The following is a 21384-nucleotide window of genomic DNA, read 5'->3' as shown; positions in this document are numbered from 1 at the left end:
GTTTTATATATATTTACAGTCTGTATTTTGATTTAAAGAAGGAATGAAATTTGATTACCACACCGTCACTCAATTAGCATCAATAAATTGTTTTAGAACCACGGATGCCAATTGACGGTTTGGTCCTCGGCGACGCACAGTTTGCAAAGAAGGCAGGGTTTCTTTGTTCGTTTTTGACCTTGACTTAAGCAAAGCCTTGACCTTTTTAATAGTGCCTTATCGAACTATATTCTTCATAAAAGAGGAAATGAAATTTGATTACCACACGGTCACTTAGGATCAATAAATTGTTTTAGAACCACGGGTGTCATGTGACGGTGTGGTCCCCGGCGAGGCACAGTTTGCAAAGAAGGCAGGGTTGCTCTAAAATGACCGTGTTTCTGCAATCTGGAGTCACAGTCCTGCATGTGGCAAAACTGATTATGCTAAACGTATTACATCGTAACTAGTTGTACCATTGAATTTACAGACAATTGTTTTCATTTCAGTGCTGCAACTAGCAGAGTTGCCTAAATCGTGATCACTGCTAAAGAGAAGCTTATTTCGTGGACGTAGCAGTAATATTCGTTGCCGTTAGTGGACCTCTTTCTTCGTTATGGCTCTTACTTTAATTAAGCTATTTTAATAAATGCTTTTGTAAACCGAGTTGATAAAGTGCATTTCCACCCAAGAGCCATTCTAAAGATGACCTTTCGAGCGTTTGTCCTTCGTCAGCCAAGTCATATTGCCACTCATTTTATAAACGAAACCATCTGATTATGTAATCATAAGTGTTCGGGCGCTGCCCTCTATCGACCCTGTTTCTTTTTTTTGTTTCTGACCTTGACTTTAGCAAAGCATTGACTAATTCAATAGTGCCTTTGTCACCCGCTTAGTGAACCTGTCCCCTGTAAAGGAAGCAGGATTACCAAGCTGGTTTTTAAAGGTCGTGTGTCGTGGTGAATGTGTATGCGGGCCGTTAGAAACGTGTAAACTGAAAATTTCTCAAGCAAATTGCGGGTTAGTGTCAGTTTTACGGGGAAGATTGAGTTTGTAGTGACTTGAAATGAAACTGTAGTATATGTGCTTGGATTCTACGTTGGATATGTGGCTGCACAGTCATTCTGAGCGTGGCCTTTCGGCTCTCAGATCGGGTGTTTGGAAATGGAATGTGCAGCCTTTTCAGTGTATAAATGCAGACTGCAGACCGGGGTTAAATGCAGACTCGGTTATTTAGATGAAATTTGTAAACACTTCTGGTTTCTCTCCAAATGATTACACTTGTACATGGTCTTAATTTGTTTCAACTTAGGGAAGACTCCTCCATTTTTTCAGTGAATAAAAAAACACGTCACAGCAAAACTAAATTTCCTAAGCATCCCTCGTCAGCCAACAAGAAGCGCAACATAGGTTAAGTTGACCATGATAGCCGCAGATTTACCTCGGGATAATACTGAGGAGAAAGAATGAGCGGAATAAAAAAAGGCAAACACCTGGGCCCATTTGTATAAAGGGCGGATAACAATATCCAATGGATAAATCGCTATCCAGCGGATAAGTAATAGCAAAACGCATAGCGTTATCCATCGGATAGAGATTTATCCTGTGGATAGCGTTATCCGATCTTCAAACAACCGGGACTAGGGGATATTGTTTGGAGGTTTTTAATTACACCCTTCATGGTCTCACACCCACAAATTTGCATTAAATATAACGAATTTGCACGCCTTACTTCGCAGCGCAAAATAAAGGCACGAGAACAGGGTTTTAATTTCTAAGTAATCGAAATTGCCGATGATGAAAGTGTATCGCTATTTCTTTCAAGTCCGAACAAAGTATATATGAGGTACATGTATGTTAAAGCTACCAAATATTGCTCAGCAAACTTCCTATTCCTTAACAAGGGAGATGTGTTTAGCTGGCTGTGAACTGCATATTCAAACACTTACGTTTCTCGTTCTTACCTTGAAACAATATGTCAACGCCAAAACCACCTGAGGAAGTGAAGTTCGAAACATCAATCGCAATGACGATTATTGCCAGCCTCTCATGACTTACGCTGCCCGAGGTAGCGGGCTGTTTTAAAACCGAGTCTGCATTTAACCTCTAGTCTGCAGTTTTCAGTCTGCATTTTATCCCCGGTCTGTAGTCTGCAGTCTGCAGTCGCTATACTTTGAGAAGAAAAAAATCTTCAAAGGAAAAATGTATACCTTTACCAAGAAATATTATTTAAAAAGTGGAGAAATCTGAGCTTCATCAGATACATGCCCCACAAACCCCAGACAGAAAAATGCCGTCGTAGTGTGTCGCTATACTAATTAACCGGTCTTCATGTGTCAGTTATGGCTTATCTAATTCATTCTGTATGTCCTCAAGCTTCCAACTCACCTTGAAGCCAAAGTTAGTCCAGTGTTTGTTTCTGATGCGATGAAATATTGCAGCGCAAGGAAATGTTTTGAAAGAAGGTCAAAGAGTAGGACATTTAGATATATATAGCCAAATGGTGTGAGGCGCTCTGTGTTTATTTGATATGGTGTAAGCTGTATCTTAATAGTAGAAATAAAAAAAATTGATAGATGGTAAGCAAGTAATCTACTGGAAATTAAAACCAACTTAGGTCTTTGAAATATTAATGTCGTTAGAAAATTATCGTTTCTTTCCTTTTTCGTCGTGAGGATGGAATTTGAAATGAAGGGCAATGTCAGTGGACATTACCTTGAGATCGAAGGGGAAGGAAAAGGAAAGCGTAACGAGTAAGTATCTCTTAAAAGACGGACCACGATGAATTATTTCATTACTATGGATTAAAAAGTTCTTGTTAAACAAATAGTTGCATAAGATCACATTGCTGTCGTCTAATAAGGCCTGGTGTCACGGTATCAATGATTTTGAGAAATAACTAAAATGAATAAAGACTTTTTTAAAAGCAAAGTGAAAAAGATCAAAGATTCATAATAAGATTTTCAGTTATAAACTATGAGCTTTTTTTTCCGCGTTTGCAAATTACCAACAGTCTATGACATTCACTTCTTCATCTGCTTTCTACTCAAAGGAGGCGGTTATCACAGTTTCCAGTTTCACACTTATTAAAAGTAAGTACTGTAACAGCTCCAATAGTTGAATATCATTTCTTTTGAGCTATCGGTTCTCATCTTCTGAGTTTGACGGGATAGATGCAACCGAAGAGAACGCTGGGATGAAAGGGCCTGGAGAGAACGGCTTAATACTAATTTCCCGTGTCAAGAAAATGTTTGGGAGAGAATAAGACTCTTGGCAAGATACTGAAGATTATCTATAATAATATCCTTCAAAGCTAAAAATGTTTCCTTCCTTTCATTTGTCAATAAAAGATGTTCAGGACGATGGAGAAGTAATCACAAGTAATTGCTACACTACACTGTACCGAAAAAAAAGCAAAGTTTATAGGCATTGATGTTCATAAAACAAGTAGAAAAAACCAACGCTGATAGGGAACGTAAAACACATATTTTGTATTTTAACAAGTATTTTCTTCCTTTTGCACAGAACAAAGAAGCCGGTCACTGTGCCTTCGAACCACATCGTAGAACATCGCTTAGTGAGGACCGACCTTGATGACAAAGACGTCAAGAAGGTCCTGTTGGAAGAATATGTTAAAGCTCATGTTAACCTTGTGTAACTGGCATGGAAGTATTTTTACTACCTCCACGAAAATTTCTGACTTCATTATAATACGAATCAGTTCAGTTGAAAATAAAAAAAGATAGTGATCAACTGTGTAGTGTCAGCCTCTCGATTCGTACAGCCATAAATACTTCCTGAGGCTTAAAACTGGAAGCAAATGTTTTGTCGATTCGTTCAAAACGTTAGTTTTTTTCTGGAATACCTTCACTTGCTAATAATGCTAGTAGCTACTTACAGCCCTTTCCGAACAATTGTCCTTCTCCCTAGCTACTTTAGAATTGCGCGAGTCAAGACTCTAACTGCCAAACAGCGAGCTGTTTGGTAAGTAGAGTCTGAGGTCAAGACCTGAGATGAGATGAGCCTTCAATCAAATTTTTTGTTGAGCCCTAGTACGAAATAGTTTTAATAACTTATAAAGAGAAAGAGTTACTTGTCTGACATGATTTGAATAGTTCCGCCTAAACTCTGTGGGAACAATAAGTAAAATTTTTGTTGTCTTTCTTTCCCTGGAATTTTTCTTTTTTTGGTGTGTTTTCTGAATGTCAACTACAATTCCCTCTTTGTAGTAATACTTTTTGGCTGCGACCTTGCCTAATCTCGTTCCATGGGTCAGTCGACGTTTGTGTCGTTTACCCCTCTATATGTGGATCTGCGATTAATCCAAGCTGATTATGTTATCACTTGTGCCTGTGCACCGCCCTTTTAGGGGTCGCAGTTTTTAATCTTTTTTTTTTTTAGCAAAGCATTAAACATTAAGACAGTGCAATAATAGCGGCACTTAACGGCTCCTATTTTGAATACAAAAATAAGAAAGGAAACTCGACGTTGAAGATGACTTCATGAGAGCGTTCTGGTTTTATATGAGAAGTAAATCCCGCGCCAGTCAAAACCACAACAAAATTATCGAACGTGATTGGTTATCACTAGCCCGATTTGAGCACTAATAGGACAGTGTGTGCGTTATGCTTGTAATTGGACGGTGCGGTAGGATAGTTAAAGGGAAGTTAACACGTCATACCTATGTATGTGTACAGAACGCATCATGAGCACGCGCTGTTGTCTCGCATTTCGACGAGTTAACTGGTTTTTTTTTTTTTTTTTTTGGAAAACGTATAGCCGATGTCTAGTTTGAACTCCACTCAGTCCTATTACCGTTATAAATTGTACCCATAAACCTTATCATATCAATCTATTTAGTGCGTACCTGCAAAACAAAATAAAAACTTATAACAATAAAAAAGACCATACTATGTAAAAGTGCATGTAAAATGTAATACATCTTTTAATCATTCAAAGTTTGAATGTGATAAGTTATTTGACAGTCTGAAAGACTTTGACAAAGGAAATATTAGATTTTTTAGCATTGCTTGACAATGGTTTCCATTTAGCTTCTAGTAAATTTCTAAATAATTAAAAGTATTAAGTCTCTGTCTCTCCTCCTGAAACACTCGTGATCATTATTTGTTTCCCCAATGTCGTCATAAATTCTGTTATGCTTTATGCTGATTAAAAATAAAAGACACCCACATTCTGGATGGCGATATCTAACGACATTCTCTTACCTCGCTTTATGTCCCATTCGACGTTTCTGTTTTTTCCATTTCTATTTCGTTCTGCCACCATTTTGTACTAATTATGTATTATGTATCTTGTCTATGTGGCGCCTTTGTGGTAGCCGCTGTTTACTGATCTTAAATCATTTTTTAAGCTTTACTTTTACTAGCAAAGCAATGCCGTTTAAACTTGAACAGAATCCTTCAGCTTCAGTCGTGTTACCATTTACAATTTTTCTTTTAAAATATTAAAAATTTACCTTTTCCATATTTAGATGCAGGCTTACAATCTGTCGAAACATAAACTGAATAGTGATAACACAGATAAACATTTCGATAAGCAACGCAGGCCTTTCCGCCAAAGAGGCTGTAAGATAAAATAAGACAAAGTTGGGAAATATGGTATTTAACTTGTCTAAAAACCCGAAAAATAAGAGGGGTAATGTTACGTGTCAGGTAGGAAAACTCTTAATATAGCTAGATATCCTCTATTGCAGAGGCACCTATATGATCCAAAAATATTAGCACAAGAAGCTCTCTGATGAGATAGGTACCCTGCCTATGAACACTCATCTTGACCAAAGCACTAGAAACCTTTACCATGGAAACCAGATTTGCACTTGCATATACAGCCATTTCCATGCAAACCTCCATTGCATGAACATGTATATGAACCTTCATTGTTGCTGCAAGTTCCTGTGGAACTTCAGTCACCAAAACCGTTTAGACATTTGTCAACATCTTGACAAACCTGACCATCACCAGAAAATCCAGAATTGCAGGTGCTTTTGAGAGATCCCAAAGTGTTAATGCATTGTGCGTTCGCGTCACACCTGTGAGTCCCATTCTCACACTCATCGACATCGTGGCACAAGCGTCCATCACCCAGGAAGCCTGCTCTACATGAACAGTTAAAGGAACCAACAGTGTTTTTGCACTGAGCAAAAGCACTGCAGTTATGGATATAAGAGTTACACTCATCTAAATCTTAATGTTCCATTTTTCTCGAATCCTTCAAGAAAGGGACAATGAAACGAACCAGTTTTGGCAAACTTGGTTATCACTATAGCTGACGATTCCAGAAGTACATTCATCCACATCGTGACATGAAATCCCATCCCTTCCGAATCCTACGAGACATGTGCAATTGTAAGAGCTGAGAGTATTGTTGCAGAGAGATTCAATTCTCCAATTATTTGCACTCGTCTGGCACTCATCAATCTTCGTACAACGATCCGTTTCCACGGAACCCCTTTAAGCAGCTGCAAGTGTGTGAGCCCATGGAATTAGTGAAAATTGCGTGCTTGCTACAAGTATGGGTCTTGGGCTATCACTCATCAACATCCTTGCACAACAATCCATCTCCCTTGAAGCCTTAATTACAAACGCAATTGAAATGAGTCTTATCTTCTGGATTTGTTTTGCAAGTGACGTTTCCATCACAAAATGGCTTCTGACGGCAGTTAAAACTTGTAACAGGTGTTGGTGCATCTGTTAAGGAGAGACGAGACGGATCGATATTTTTTCTACCGAATTTAAAAATTCTAAACGGCCGCTGAACTGCTTTTATTATTTCAGCGAATTGTCTGGAGACCATACACTAATTATTCAGCAGGTCATTAGTACGTGCAAATTGCTTATCAAAACATTTTCTTGTTGTCAAGTTCACAGTCAAAAAAAAGTTAAACTACTGATATCCATCGCTGTTCTTTTCGTATCTTTAACAATCAAGTTTAGACTCAGACAAAGATCGGATAAAAGGTTATTTCTAGTTAATTTCTGTAAGAATGTTGAGCAACTCTCATGCCAACAGTTATATTTTCTGAGATTTATGCTACATCAGCCCAATTTTCCTGTGATTGCTGTATTCAATCCTTTTACTCAGCGATACAAATAATAGTTTCCTACACTCACCGTTATTTTGGAGAGATTGTTTACGCAGTGATATCAGTTCATATGCCACAACAAAACAAGCAGTCACGATGAACAGAATAAGAAGTCCTGCCTTCCAATTCGACTTGATCGATCCGCTTATGGCTGTTAAGAAGAAGACTTCATGCTTCAATTCTAGATCTTTCCCTTGACGAGTTTTATCCATTGTTAGTTTGCTAATATATGGTATTATTATCTTTAAGAAATACTCAAAAAGGAGTCGAACACACAAGTGTCACTATCCAAATGTAAATTACAACCTCAGCACATTTAAGCTCTTTCGGTTTCTCAGAAATCTGTCGGGGAACTCCTTAATGCTACTACGTATTCACCTCATTGAGCTGACCGATATAAACAATTTCGTCATCATATTGGGAAGTTATTTTTAGCAAAGACGCATCGAAGAATTACATCATTGGTCAAGGGAAATTAATGCAAAATTATAATTTTGAAAAGCAAAGTGGACAAGTTCAAAGATTCATAAAAAGATTTTCAGTCATAAACTGTGAGCTTGGTTTTATTCGAGTTTGCAAATTACCCACAGTCTATGACATCGACTTCTTCATCTGTTTCCAGAATCAGGTGAGGTGTGCCGTGTTTGCATACTCCGTGTCAGTCGGTTTTGCTGACGCTGTTATTGTTGCTGAGGATTCAATTCAAGAACACAGTTGTCTACAAATCGTAAGTTGTCGCTTAGCGTGCTTTGTCATCGCACGCGTACTCGTGCCTTATTTCCTGTTTTGCATGGAGGGTCACAAATGTTCCTCTTTGATAACTGAACTTTGCCTTCTGCGTGCGACGCTTTAATCAGTTTTTACAGAAGCAGGCGAGTTAACTCAACATATCACGAGTATTTTAGCTTGAAATGACCGATTACTTTTACTATTCTTGAATAAATTAAAAATTCAATAACGCCAGAACCAACACCAAAGTTTTACGATGCGTAGTTTTGATAATTTGTGTAATAGAACAACAGAGCTGATAATAACTGCGTCAAAACAGTCTTTCAAAAGATCAATGGCAACCATTCTTTTCAGCGAAGAGATCCTCTTCAACTTATATCGAATCTAATTACAGATGAATAAGGGGAGAACATAGCAGTTTTTTTTTTTTTCAACTCTCCTTTCAAGTAGCGCAAAATTGTTCCCTTTCTCTTTTTCTTTTAGCCAAGGACGAATTTTAGGGAGCGTAGGCTTGAAAATTTGTGTAAGAGAATAACAGAACTGATAACTATTACGTCAAAACAGTTTTGAAAAGCCCAATGCCATGTATTTTTTGCCGCACTAATTTTAGTATTCTAGTCAACTTTCTGGGTTGATCTAAGTAGAAACATTATTCAATGTATATTAAATTGGATTACAGAAAAATAAGACGAGAATAAATGATCAACTATTTCTTCAAATGACATGAAATCTTTGACTGTCTCTTTAAAAGAGAAATGGTTTTACGGTCAAGGCCATTCAAATGCACTTGTTCGGATCAAATCACATCTAAGGAGCTTTTTTTTAACTTTAGCTTTGAAGTTAGTTTAGCAAGCAGGGAACAATGTAAGGTTAGTCCAAAGAAGATGAATACTGCCGAAAAACCCTCTTTACATCTGAAACATTCAGTCTACTTGGTCTGTGCTGTGGAAGTCGGCTGAACGTCCCTGATGAAGGAGGGGGATCGTTTCGCCCAAGCTCGAAAAAAGGAAAGGAATATTGCTGCCGATACTATATGTCCACAACCCTTAGGTGCTCTCATACAGTGGAAAAGATAGAGCCAGCACTTGTACTTGTGGCACTTCTTTCCCTTCATACCACAATTTCGTGTCCGTATTGGCGAGGTGCCCGGCCAGAAATCACTTCGATATATACTCATGTAGCATATTTTTTGCTAACCAGTTGCAGTGTGCATTTCGAATTCGCATATAATCCTTAATCCAGGGTATTTCAATAAATATGCAAAGGTAAAGTGGTATTTGAGTTACATTCTGAGCAGTCTTAACTCGTTTTAGCGACTTTGTTTACATTTGCTTTAAGTTCCCAACCGTTGCTTTCATTGCGTAAACGATCTAAATGTAAAAAAAAAGAAAGAAAATAGGAGCTTCAAGTTGGCTTCCTCAGTATTTTCTCTTTTATATTTTGGATATTCACGGGTATCTACCTCTTCCCTTTTGCTTTAAACTTGCATCATGGTGGTAAGAACCGACTGCGGAAAGTATGGGATTTATGATGTATTGTGAACTTTACCACCTCGAATCGAAAACAGAGATGTAAATTAGTTGTCGTTTTCGAGGATTTCAGTTAATGTAAATCACTCTGACATTCCAGCTGGAAAAAGCTTGTTTGAAAGAGTCGAGCATGTCGGCGGGGTATTCGATGAAGCATCTGTTTCCATATTTGAACGCTGACGACAGTATGTAAAAGTAAAATGAAAAGGGTCCTCCTTTGGTAAGCCAATAAGAGGACTTCTGTATTCCTCTAAAATAAGATGATGAGAGTGTTGGAAATTATTTTCAGAAACAGCTCATGTATGACCAGAAATACAGGAAAATTAGGAAAGACCAAGTATTTCATGCTCATGATAACTCAAACTTAAGTCAAATACTATATAACCTTTCGTGTTAAGTGTAAGAGATTAAAGTATCGCAAGTAAATTACGCTGGGACTGAGCGTTTACAGGATAATCTGCAGTAGCCTTTACAATTCGCCTGACTCTGGAAACAGATGAAGAAGTCGATATCATAGACTGTAGGTAATTTGCAAACGCGAATAAAAACAAGGCCATGGTTTAATTGAAAATCTTTCTATGAATCTTTGATCTTGTTCACTTTGCTATTCAAAAGAGTCTTTATATATTTTCTTAATTTCCCAAAATCATTGATGCCTTATTAGACGACTGCAATGTGATCTTATTCAACTCTTTGTTTAATATAAATTGTGATGCATAGTAATGAAATAATTCATCGTGGTCTGTCTTTTAAGATAGACTTACTCGTAAGGCCTTTCTTTTCCTTCACCTTCGATCTCAAAGTGATGTCCATTGACACTACCCTTCATTTCAAATTCTATTTGAATAAGTAAAAAGGGAAGAAACGATTATTTTCTGCTGACACTAATATTTCAAAGACCTAAGTTGGTTTAAATTTTCCGGTACATTACTTGCTCACTATCCATCAATTTTTTTATTTCTACTCTTAAGATACAGCTTACGCCATATTAAATTAACACAGTGCGCCTCGGACCATTTGGCTCTATATATGTAACTTTCCTACTCTTTGACGTTCTTTTGAAATATTTCCTTGCGCTGCAATATTTCACCGCATCAGAAACAAACATTGGACTAAACTTAGCGCGAAGGTGGGTTGGAAGCTTGAGGACATGGAGAACGAATTAAACCAACTGCAACTGGCACATGAAGACAGGTTAATTAGTATTATATTATAAATAGCGACACACTACGACGGTATTTTTCTGTCTGGGGTTTGTGGGGCATGTATCTGTTTATAGATGAAGCTCAGATTTCTCCACTTTTGAAACAATATAGTTTGGTAAAGGTAAACTTTTATCCTTTACAGATTTTGTTCTTCTTAAAGTATAGCGACTGCAGACTGCAGACCAGGGATGAAATACAGACTGAGGGTAAAATGCACACTGAAGACTGTAGATCAGGGGTAAAATGCAGACTCGGGTCTAAAACAAGCCGCTTTCCCGCTTCCACTTCAAGAATGAGCTAGATTGAGGCCGTGTTAGTCATGAGAGGCTGGCAATAATCGTCATTGCGATTGATGTTTCGAACTTCACTTCCTCAGGTGATCTCGACGTTGACATATTGCTTCAAGGTAAGAACGAGAAACGTAAGTGTTTTAATATGCAGTTCACAGCCAGCTAAATACATTTCCCTTGTTAAGGGATAAACAGTTCTGCTGAGCAACATTAGGTAGCATTAACATACATGTAGCTCATGTATACTTTGTTCGGCCTTGAAAGTAACAGCGATAGACTTTAATCACACATCGGCAATTTCGATAACTTAGACAATTACAATAATTATTATTATTTGAAATTATTTTGCGCTGCGAAGTTAGGCGTGCAAATTCTTTAAATTTAATGCAAATTTGTGGGTGTGAGACCACGAAGGGTCTAGTTAAAAACCTCCAAACAATATCCCCTAGCCTTGGTTGTTTGAAGATCGGATAACGCTATCCACTGGATAAATCTGTATCCGATGGATAACGCTATGCGTTTTGCTATTACTTATCCGCTGGATAGCGATTTATCCGTTGGATATTGTTATCCGCCCTTTATACAACTGAGCCCAGGTGTTTGCCTTTTTTTATTCCGCTCATTCTTTCTCTCCAGTATTATGCCGAGGTAAATCTGCGGCTGTCATGGTCAACTTAACCTATGTTGTGCTTCTTGTTGGCTGACAAGGGACGCTTAGGAAATTTATTTTTGCTGTGACGTGTTTTTATTCACTGGAAAAATTAAATGTTCATTAATTTAAACTAAAGAACCAAGTCTGCATTTTACCCCCAGTTTGCATGTTACACTGACCGAGCCCAAGGCTGCACATTCCATTTCCGAACACCCGATCCGAGAGGCGAAAAGCTACGCTCAGAATGACCGTGCAGCCACATATCCAACGTAGAATCCAAGAACATATACCGTAGTTTCATCTCAATTCATTACAAACTCAATCCTCCTCGTAATACCGACACTAACCCGCAATTTGCTTAAAAAATTCACCATTCACCACGAAACACGACCTTTGAAAACCAGCTTGGTAATCCTGCCTCCTCTGCAGGGGGCAGGTTCACTAAGCGGGTTACAAAAGCACTATTGAATTAGTCAATGCTTTGCTAAAGTCAAGGTCAGACACAAAAACAAAAAAAAAGGACACAGGGTCGATAGATGGCAGCACACGGACACAAATGATTACATAATCAGATGGTTTAGTTTTATAAACGCTCGAAACGCCATCTTTAGAATGGCTCTTGGGTGAAAATTCACATTGAGTAAGTGTCCTAACGAAGAAAGAGGTCCACTGACGGCTACGAATATTTCTGCAACGTCCACGAAATAAGCTTCTCTTTTAGCAGTGGAAACGATTTAGGCAACTCTAATACTTGTGGTACTGAAATGAAAACAATTGTCCGCAAAGTCAATGGTAGAACAAGTTACAACCGTAAATATATGAAAACCACATATGTGAACTGTGGATAAAGAAATGAATACGGAAGCGATCTTCGCAGTTATGAACACTTCTTAAGCAGTAGTGAAAATAAGGTCTGAAAAAAAATTCAAGCCTGTACGGGATTTGAACCGGTGCAGCGCTCTACCAACTGAGCTAACGAGCCAATTGGGAGCCAAACCCTAAGCTTTTACAGTTGGATAATACACTATTAAATTAGTCAACGCTTTGCTAAAGTCAAGGTAAAAAACAAAAAAACCTTGCTTTCTTTGCAAACTGTACCTCGCCGGGGAACACACCGTTCCTTGGCACCCGTAGTTTAATACTATTATTGATGCTAAGAGACGGTGTGGTAATCAAGCTGATCACTTTTTTCTTTACGTTGAAAAGAACCCATTTTAGCGAGTCATCCATTTCTAGGTTTACTGCATAAGGGAAGCCCAAGGCTGCACACTGCATTTCCGCAGAAACGAAAAATCCAAGCTCCAAAGTGACCGTGTAACTGCAATTTGGAGTCACATTCCTGCATGTGGCAAAACTGATTATGCCAAATGTACCACGTGATGCACGGCGGAAGTAAGGTGAGGTATTTTAGTTGAAAATTTGAGCGATTTTTTTATTCCTAAGAGCGATCATAAATATTTCCATCTAAAATCTCACCATGACTCTTACTTCCCAAGATGATCGTCTCACAGCTGGAGCTTAGGCCGACTGTGGTTAAACAGGCTGCGGATGAAGTTATCCAACTGGTATTTCAATTAAAAGAGGAAATGAAATTTTGTTACAAGTATCCATAGGTGCGCCTCTGTTTGACGAAACAGATCACTAACCAACAAATTGCATAAGCTATAAACAATCTAAAATCTATCAAAAAGGAATCGAATATTACTTTTTTGTTACAAGATTTAAGACTTCTTTTAAATTTTACTTAAAGTTTAAGCCACAAATACATGCGCACCAAGCATGGACAAATTGTTCAATATCACACCATGGTTTACGTGGGATATCACACGATGATTCACGTGGTATCATCATTATTAATGAGCGTTTGTTTGTTCTATTTTAGGTTTAAACATCAATCCACCCTCACACTCCAATCAGTTCAGCTTGGTCAACGACGGAGTGAACCACAACAGACTATTTCAACTCGTAATCCAGTTTTGAAAATCAAGCGGTTTATCTTCAACATGTCTCTTTCAAAGCAGGTTAGTGAATTCTTGAACTAAGGAAAGAGAGTGGAACTTACCCCGGTAACAAAGAATAAGGTAGAATCGTCCGAACGCAAATTGCTACGCCACACCCAAAACATGCTCTTCAAACGTTATGACCTTTCACTAAAATCAGGCAAAGCAGTAATCCTCGCAGATGAACTGTAATTTTACCAATGCAGAAAAGAAGCTTGAAAATATTAGACTTCGACAGGATTCAAACCTATTCCGCTCAGATACTAGTTGGGCGCTGCTACTAACCAACTAGGAATCCACACCTTAGGAGCAATAAGAACTTTTAAGATTTTTTCTTTCCCGTGGAGAAATCTGAGCTTCATATTTAATGAAATGAAGTTAATTTGACCTGCGGATGAAAATCAAGTAAAACGATAATCCTCGGAGGTGAGCATCAATTTTCCTGGGTGTTGCATCCTGTTCTCAAGGAGGATTCGCAATTGTTGAAGGCACAGAACTTAATCTTTGGTACTGTTCATTATCCATCGAGTAAGGAGAGGAGCTGAAGTATTTTGGTTGATTCACGTAATATTCTTTTGACCCACCTTATGAGCCCCACCCCGTCATTGCAGTTCATTTCCAGTCAATTTTGTATAGCTCCCACTTTATACTAAGGCATCTCATTAATGAAACCACACAGAAAAAATTTTTGCTAGGCAAAAATAAATAATATACTGAACTCGATCGCTTTATTTCGCCAGTTTGAAGAGTTACTGAAATAGATGCATGCCTCACAAACCACAGACAGAAAAATATCGTCGTAGTGTATCGCTATACTAGCTAATTAACCTGTCTTTAGGAGTCAGTTATGGCTCGTTTAATTCACTCTTTATGTCCTCAAATTTCCAGCTCACCTTGAAGCTAAATTCAGTCCAGTGTTTGTTTCTAATGCAATGAAATATTGCAGCTCAAGGAAATATTTTAAAAGAAGGTCAAAGAGTAGGACAATTATGTAGAGAGCCAAATGACGTGTGGCTTATGATGGACGGAAAAAGGGCGTGCCGGTGCATTAGTTTACTTCTTGTATCCCACAAGCTCTCAGATGCATTTTTAATGTGCGCGGCATTTTTTTCACTCAAATATTTTTGTACAAAATTCTTATGTCACGCGCAACGGAACTTTATTCAGAAATCCATTTTATAATGCTTATACAAACCCATTTCCCATTCATCGTTGAGCGTTTTAATGATACACTGAAATGCGCTTGTCAAAAACATATTTAAAATCAAAATCTTTATATGATATATAGTAATGAACGCAACTGATTTTTGTGCACTTGTTAAAAAAGTTAATCAAAGAAAACAAACTTTTTAAAACCATGAAAAGTTAGTTTAATAAAAAAAACCCTGTTCCTTTTCCAAGAACAAAGAAAAATGTTCCTTACAACCGAAAGAAGAAATTATGTCTAACCTACTGACCAGTACCTTTCCCAAGAACAAAAATTTTACGGAAAACCCAGTATCTTTGAGAAGAACAAAACTTTAAAGGAAAAACGTATACTTTTACCAAGAATTATAGTTTGAAAAGTACATACAGAACCATTTACTGCAGATCAAAATAAAAGAATAAAAGAATAAAAGAAGAAACAAAAAGAAAGAAAGCAAATTTTTTTTAGTGAACATGTATTTATTGATGATTCAGATCACTAAACTAGTGATACTGAAGAAAAACCAAAAAGAGTATTGACATGACGACTTCAACACGGACAAAGTGTGTAATTCTGCGAACCCCACTTGAGTGGGGTTCGAGCATATGTATGAGCACTGTTACCTAGTAACGCATGACGTATTTTACGTCACGTTCCGCTGGGAGTCTTAGATGGAAGCTGTGTAGTAAAACCTGTTTGGATGCGGTCTGAGAAACTAGGATAGATCGAGAAATTTGAAGTGAACTACGTCTGATGTTTTGAATGTAATTTGGAAAGCTTTGTTTGCTAAGTAGATAAAGATAAAGCAGATGTAGTTCTATTTAACTAAAAATTCTGAAGAAGATATAGTTAGACTTAACGTACCTTTTAATCTTCATCTGTACCATTTGCTGTTCTGCTATTTGAAATAAACGGTGAAACTCGTTTATTTCGTCGTAGCTTAACATTATATGGTACTTATCGATCGTATTATTCAAAACCTTGTTCACACGACATTTTCTTCGGTAGACTGATTTTTTTGTTTTTCTATAACTTAAATGACAATAGTCGCAAAATCATGATTAATGACTTGACCGCATTGACGGCAAACATTCATCCAATTATCATGAATTAAATCTTGGTTTTGACAACATTTATCATCTGTTTTAGCCACTTTGTCATTTTGAAAATGAAACTCATCAACTTAATCTAATATCATCATCTATATTGATTCAAAGTAAAATATTTTTTAAGAATCTTCTGTTTGCACTCAAAAAATTATTGTCACGCGTGGCAAAACACTGACAACAAGAGCCACCCACACATTATTCAAACAAAGCGTGGGAAACATAAAAAGATGTTGTTTTTAAGTGTTTATTTGGCCGGCGCATTTCAGTGTATCATTAAAATACTCAATGATGAATGGGAAATGGGCGTCAATAAGCATTATCAAATGTATTTCTGAATAAAGTTGCGTTGCGCGTGACATTAGAATTTTGTTTAAAAATATTCGAGTGAAAACAATCCGAATATGATGGAATTATTTTGCCTTAACAGGTAACTAAAATATAAATTCTGTTAATAAACTAACTGCGTGTGGCACATTTAAAAACACTAAATACAATTTGGTATAAAATAATGCACCTTGAGCGAGCGCAAGTTTATAATAATACTTTGAAAATAACAAAAAATATGCACAAGTAAATTAATGCGCTGGCATATCATTTCTTATTCATCAGGCGCACTTTGTTAATTTGATATGGCGTAAGCTGTATCTTAACTGTAGAAATCAATAATTGTTAATATGTCGTTTGAGATAGTGAGAAAGTAATGCGCTGGCAAATTAAAACCAGCTTAGGTCGTTAAATTATTAGTGTATGTAGAAAATAATCGTTTCTTTGCTTTTTCTTACTCAGGTCATTCCAGAAGACGTGTTTATGAAATTTGAAATGAAGGGTAGTGTCAATGGACATTACTTTGAGATGAAAGGTGAAGGAAAAGGAAAGCCTTACGAGTAAGTGTCTCTTAAAAGACAGACCACGATGAATTATTTCATTATTCATGTTATGTCTAGCAATTTAGTTTTAAACCCAGAGTTGAATAAGATCACATTGCAGTCGTCAGATGAAGGCCCGATATTACGGTTTCAATGATTTTGGGAAATAAACAACTATCTATAAAGACTTTTTTTGAAAAGAAAAGTGAACAAGATCCAAGATTCATGAGAAGATCTTCAGTCATAAACTATGACTTGTTTTTATTCGAGTTTGCAAATTACCTGCAGTCTATGACATCGACTTCAGTTCATCTGCTTCCAAAGTCAGGCGAGGTGTAAAGGCGACTGCAGCGCTAAGTCACAACTGAGTTTTTTTGGGATGCTTTAATTTTTTACAAGTTGGCATGAAAGGTCATGCACTTTTTGACTTAAGTTTGAATTATCATGAGCATAAAATATTTGGTCGTTCCTAATTTTCGTTTATTTCAGGGCATACATGAGCTGTTTCTGAAAATAATTTCCAACACTCTTATCATCTTACTTTAGAGGAATACAGAAATCCACTTATTGGGTCACCAAAGGAGGACCGCTACCATTTTCCTTTGACATACTGTCGTCAGCGTTCAAATATGGGAACAGATGCTTTACTAAGTATCCTGAGGGCATGCACGACTATTTCAAACAAGCCTTTCCTGCTGGAATGTCATATGAAAGGACATTTACATTTGAGGATGGAGGAGTTGCTACAGCCAGTGGACACATTAGGTATAAAATTGATGATTAGTATAGCATTGAGATAATACTTTTTATAAGAAATCTTCAAGGTCATCTTTTACACGGAGAAGGGAGCGCCCTTTTCGAAGGTGTAACTTAATTGTGATTCTCCCGAGAACGCTTCCCGTCTAGCTACAGGGAACAAACCTACACAAAAAGCATAGTGACCAGAGAATATGCAGACTGCTAAATTTTGAAATAGGAATTTGTAAGTAAATGGGTTTAGTTTGAAAAAACATCGTAGTGGAAATGACAAATCTCAAAAATAAAAGGCACTAACGCATTATTCTAAAGAGCACATTGCACCCTAGGTATATGACAAAGGGAAATTTCAATATTTTCACTGATGTGTCAAATTTACTTAACTTTACAGTCTTAAGGGCAATTTGTTTACGCACGTATCCATGTTTCATGGCGTAAACTTTCCCGCCGACGGACCCATCATGGGAAAGAGGACAACTGGCTGGGACCCTTCCTTCGAGAAAATGACCGTCTCCAACAACATATTGAGAGGTGATGTGACTATGTTCCTATTACTCAAAGGAGGCGGTTATCACAGGTGCCAGTTTCACACTTCTTACAAGTAAGTATTTTGTTTCTGTAACAGCTCCAACGGTTGGATATCATTCCTTTGGAGCATTTGGATTGTATCTTCTGTGTTTTACAGGATAAAAGCAACCAAAGGGAACGCTGGGATGAAAATGGCCTTGAGAGAACGGCTTAATACTAATTTCTTGTGTCAATAAAATGTTTGGGAGAGAATAAGATTCTTTACAAGACACTAAAGGTTATCTTTTATAGTATCCTTTATAGCTAAAAATGTTTCCTTCCCTGCACTTGTCAGTGAAAGATGTTGAGGGCGATGGAAAGATAATTATTGATACAAGTAATTGCTGATCTACACTGTACAAAGTTCAAAAGCATTGGTGTTCAAAAAACAAGTAAAAAACCCAACGCTGATAGGGAAAGTAAAACGCATATTTTGTATTTTAATAAGTTGTTTTTTCCTTTTGCACAGAACAAAGGAGCCGGTCACACTGCCCCCAAACCACGTCGTAGAACATCGCATTACGAGGACCGACATCGAAGACAAAGGCGGCAAGAAGGTTCTGCTGGAAGAAACTGCTGTGGCTCATGTTAACCCTTTGTAACTGGGATGGAAGTGTTTTTATTACCTCTTTACTTCTGACATTATTGTGATAAGAATCAAGTCAGTTGAAAAATAAAAACAACATTGATATGATCAAGTGTGTTGTGTCATCCTCTCAATTCGTAAAGCCCGTAAATACTCCCTGAGACTTAAAACTGAGTGCAAGTGTGTTTTCGATTCTTTCAAAACTTCAGTTTTTTCATGACTGCCTTCATTTACTAATCATGCCAGTAGCTACTTACAACTCTTTCCGAACAATTGCCCTTTTCCCTAGTTACCGGGCATTGAGTGAGTCAATTGGTTATCATAATTAGACGTTATAAGATTGTGACATGACTTTTGAGAAATTGTGACTTCAGCACAACAATAAACATCTTAGAATCTAAAGAGTGATTTACATTTCTGTTTTCGATTCGTGGTGGTAAAGTTTAGAATACATCATAAACCCCACACTTTCCACTGTCAGTTCTTACCACCATAATGCAAGTTTAAATTGGATGGAAAGAGTTAGATACCCGTGAATACCCAAAATATAAAAGAGGAAATACTGAGGAAGCCAAATAGAAGCTTCGATTTCCTCTTTTTTTTACATTCAGATCATTTCCGTGACGAAAGCAACGGTTAGTAACTGAAAACAAATGCAAACAAGGTCGCTAAAACGAATTAAGGCTGCTCAGAATGTAACTCAAATTTTTTTTCCTTTGAATAGTTATTGGAATACCCTAGATTAAGGGTTGTATGCGAATTCAAAATGCACGCTGCAACTGGTTAGCGAAAAATATGCTACACGAATACATATCGAAGTGGTTTATGGCCGGACACGAAATTGTGGTATGAAGGGAAAGCAGTGACACAAGTGCAAGCATTGCCTTTATTTTTTCCACTGCATGAGAGCACTTAAGGGAGTGGACAAATAGTATCGGCAGCAGTATTCCTTACTTTTTTCCGGGCTTGGGCGAAACAATCCCTCTCCTTCATCAGGGCCGTTCAGCCGACTTCCACAGCACTGACCAAGTAGACTGAATGTTTCAGATGTTAAGAGGGCTTTTCAGCAGTATTCATCTTCTTTGGACTAACCTTACATTGCAGTCTCCTGCTTGCTAAACTAACTTCAATGCTAAAGTTAAAAGAAAACTCCCTAAAGGTGTTTTGATCGGAACAAGTGCATTTGAATGGCCTTGACCGTAAAACCATTTCTATTTTAAAGAGACAGTCAAAGATTTCATGTCATTTAAAGAAATAGTTAAAAAAAACTGATCTGTTATTCTCGTCTTCTTTTTTTGTAATCCAATTTAATATATATTGAATAAAGTTTCTACTTAGATCAACCGGGAAGGTTGACTAGAGTACTAAAATTAGTGCGAGAAAAATAAATGGCATTGGGCTTTTCTAAACTGTTTTGAAGAAATAGTTATCAGTTCTGTTATTCTATTACACAAAGTGTCAAAGCTACTTATCCTAAAATTCGTCCTTAGCTAAAAGAAAAAGAGAAAGGGAACAATTTCACGCTACTTGAAAAGATACTTGAAAAAAACCTGATTAATATTCTCTCCTTATTCATTTGTAATTTGATTTGATATAGGTTGAAGAAGATATCTTCGCTAGAAAGAATGATTGCCTTCGATCTTTTGAAAGACTGTTTTGACGCAGTTGTTATCAGTTCTGTTGCTCTATTACACAAATTATCAAAACTACGTATCGTAAAACTTTTTTGTTGGTTCTGGCGTTATTGGATCTTCAATTTATTCAAGAATAGTAAAAGCGATCGGTAATTTCAAGCTAAAATACTCAATAAAATAAAATAAATAGTTCAATTATCAAAGAGGAACATTTGTGACCCTCCACGCGAAAACAGGGAATAAGGCACGAGTACGCGTGCAATGACACGGCACGCTAAACATGTCATTAATCTCATGGATATGCGTATACTTAATAGGCAAAATAAAGATTGGCAAGGCAACTTTTGTGTGGCATGCTTAAGCCTTTGTCCCTGCTAGTGTGCTAGGTGTCACGCTTAACGTGCGATATGACACGCGTGCGATAGGGCACGCGTGTCTTATAAATAACAAAGTAAGTGCAACAACTAAACTGTGAATTGATAATTGAGACAGCTTCATCAGCTTCAGCGAAATCTAACGGATCAGATTTGCTTATCAATAAAGGTTCAGTTTTGCTTAGGGTAATCTCAGTTTCGCTCAAGATAATTCTCAAAGTTGCTTCAAGGTTCTCAAAGATCACTAGGAGATGACGGGCTTGTTGATCGAGATCAGTTCGCCTGACCTTAGTGTCGATCCCCGCTCTCGTGCAATGAATTTGTATGTAAAACAACTTAATAAAAATTTTATCATGTCTTTTAATGTCAACAACTTACCTTTGGCTCCACGTTCTCGACAGAGGACCAGAGCACCAGCTGAAGTCAAGAAACGATGCTCTGGGGGCTACCATACTCAGCTTTTAAAAGGGACTCGAAAAATGAACTGATGGTTGATTTCTAGTACACGAACCGTATTTTTCTCATACGAAATAGGTTTATACTCCATAGGTGTACACATTTCAAGACTGTATTGCTCTTTCAAATCTTTCCATGCATTTTCTCAACACTTAAAAACATTTTTTTGCAGCCTTAGTATATTTCAAATAATTCCCTACCCCTCACCCCGTTAAAGTCGACAGTCAACACCGTGCTTAATGTTCCGTGCATAAATTTGCATACACGAATGCGACACCAAAAATACGAAGAAACGGAAGGCATTTTACAACTCGTGCGCCCGGTGTGCATGAGTAAAAAGCAAATAACCATATTTTATCCTAGC

General features: G+C 37.4%; 1 protein-coding gene and 1 long non-coding RNA gene across 2 annotated transcripts; one reads left to right on the top strand and one right to left on the bottom strand.

Moving 5' to 3' along the window:
* Nucleotides 1–4461: 4461 nt before the first annotated feature.
* LOC149049721 (uncharacterized) lies at nucleotides 4462–7347 on the bottom strand. Its single transcript, XR_016183283.1, has 2 exons — nucleotides 7110–7347; nucleotides 4462–6686 (listed from the first exon to the last, which is right to left on the bottom strand). It is a non-coding gene; the product is annotated as an uncharacterized LOC149049721 (long non-coding RNA).
* Nucleotides 7348–13374: 6027 nt separating this feature from the next.
* On the top strand, nucleotides 13375–18668 carry LOC113672095 (GFP-like fluorescent chromoprotein amFP486). The gene is made up of 5 exons (XM_089195078.1): nucleotides 13375–13507; nucleotides 16568–16665; nucleotides 17194–17412; nucleotides 17795–18004; nucleotides 18440–18668. The coding sequence occupies exons 1-5, from the start codon at nucleotides 13490–13492 to the stop codon at nucleotides 18570–18572; spliced, it is 678 nt and encodes a 225-aa protein (XP_089051204.1). The 5' UTR covers nucleotides 13375–13489; the 3' UTR covers nucleotides 18573–18668.
* Nucleotides 18669–21384: the final 2716 nt, after the last annotated feature.

This window comes from Pocillopora damicornis, chromosome 2 (genome assembly GCF_964200805.1).
Source record: "Pocillopora damicornis chromosome 2, jaPocDami1.2, whole genome shotgun sequence".
Lineage (NCBI taxonomy): Eukaryota > Metazoa > Cnidaria > Anthozoa > Scleractinia > Pocilloporidae > Pocillopora > Pocillopora damicornis.
Note: the sequence above shows the minus strand (reverse complement) of the source record. Positions and strands in the feature narration are given on the sequence as shown.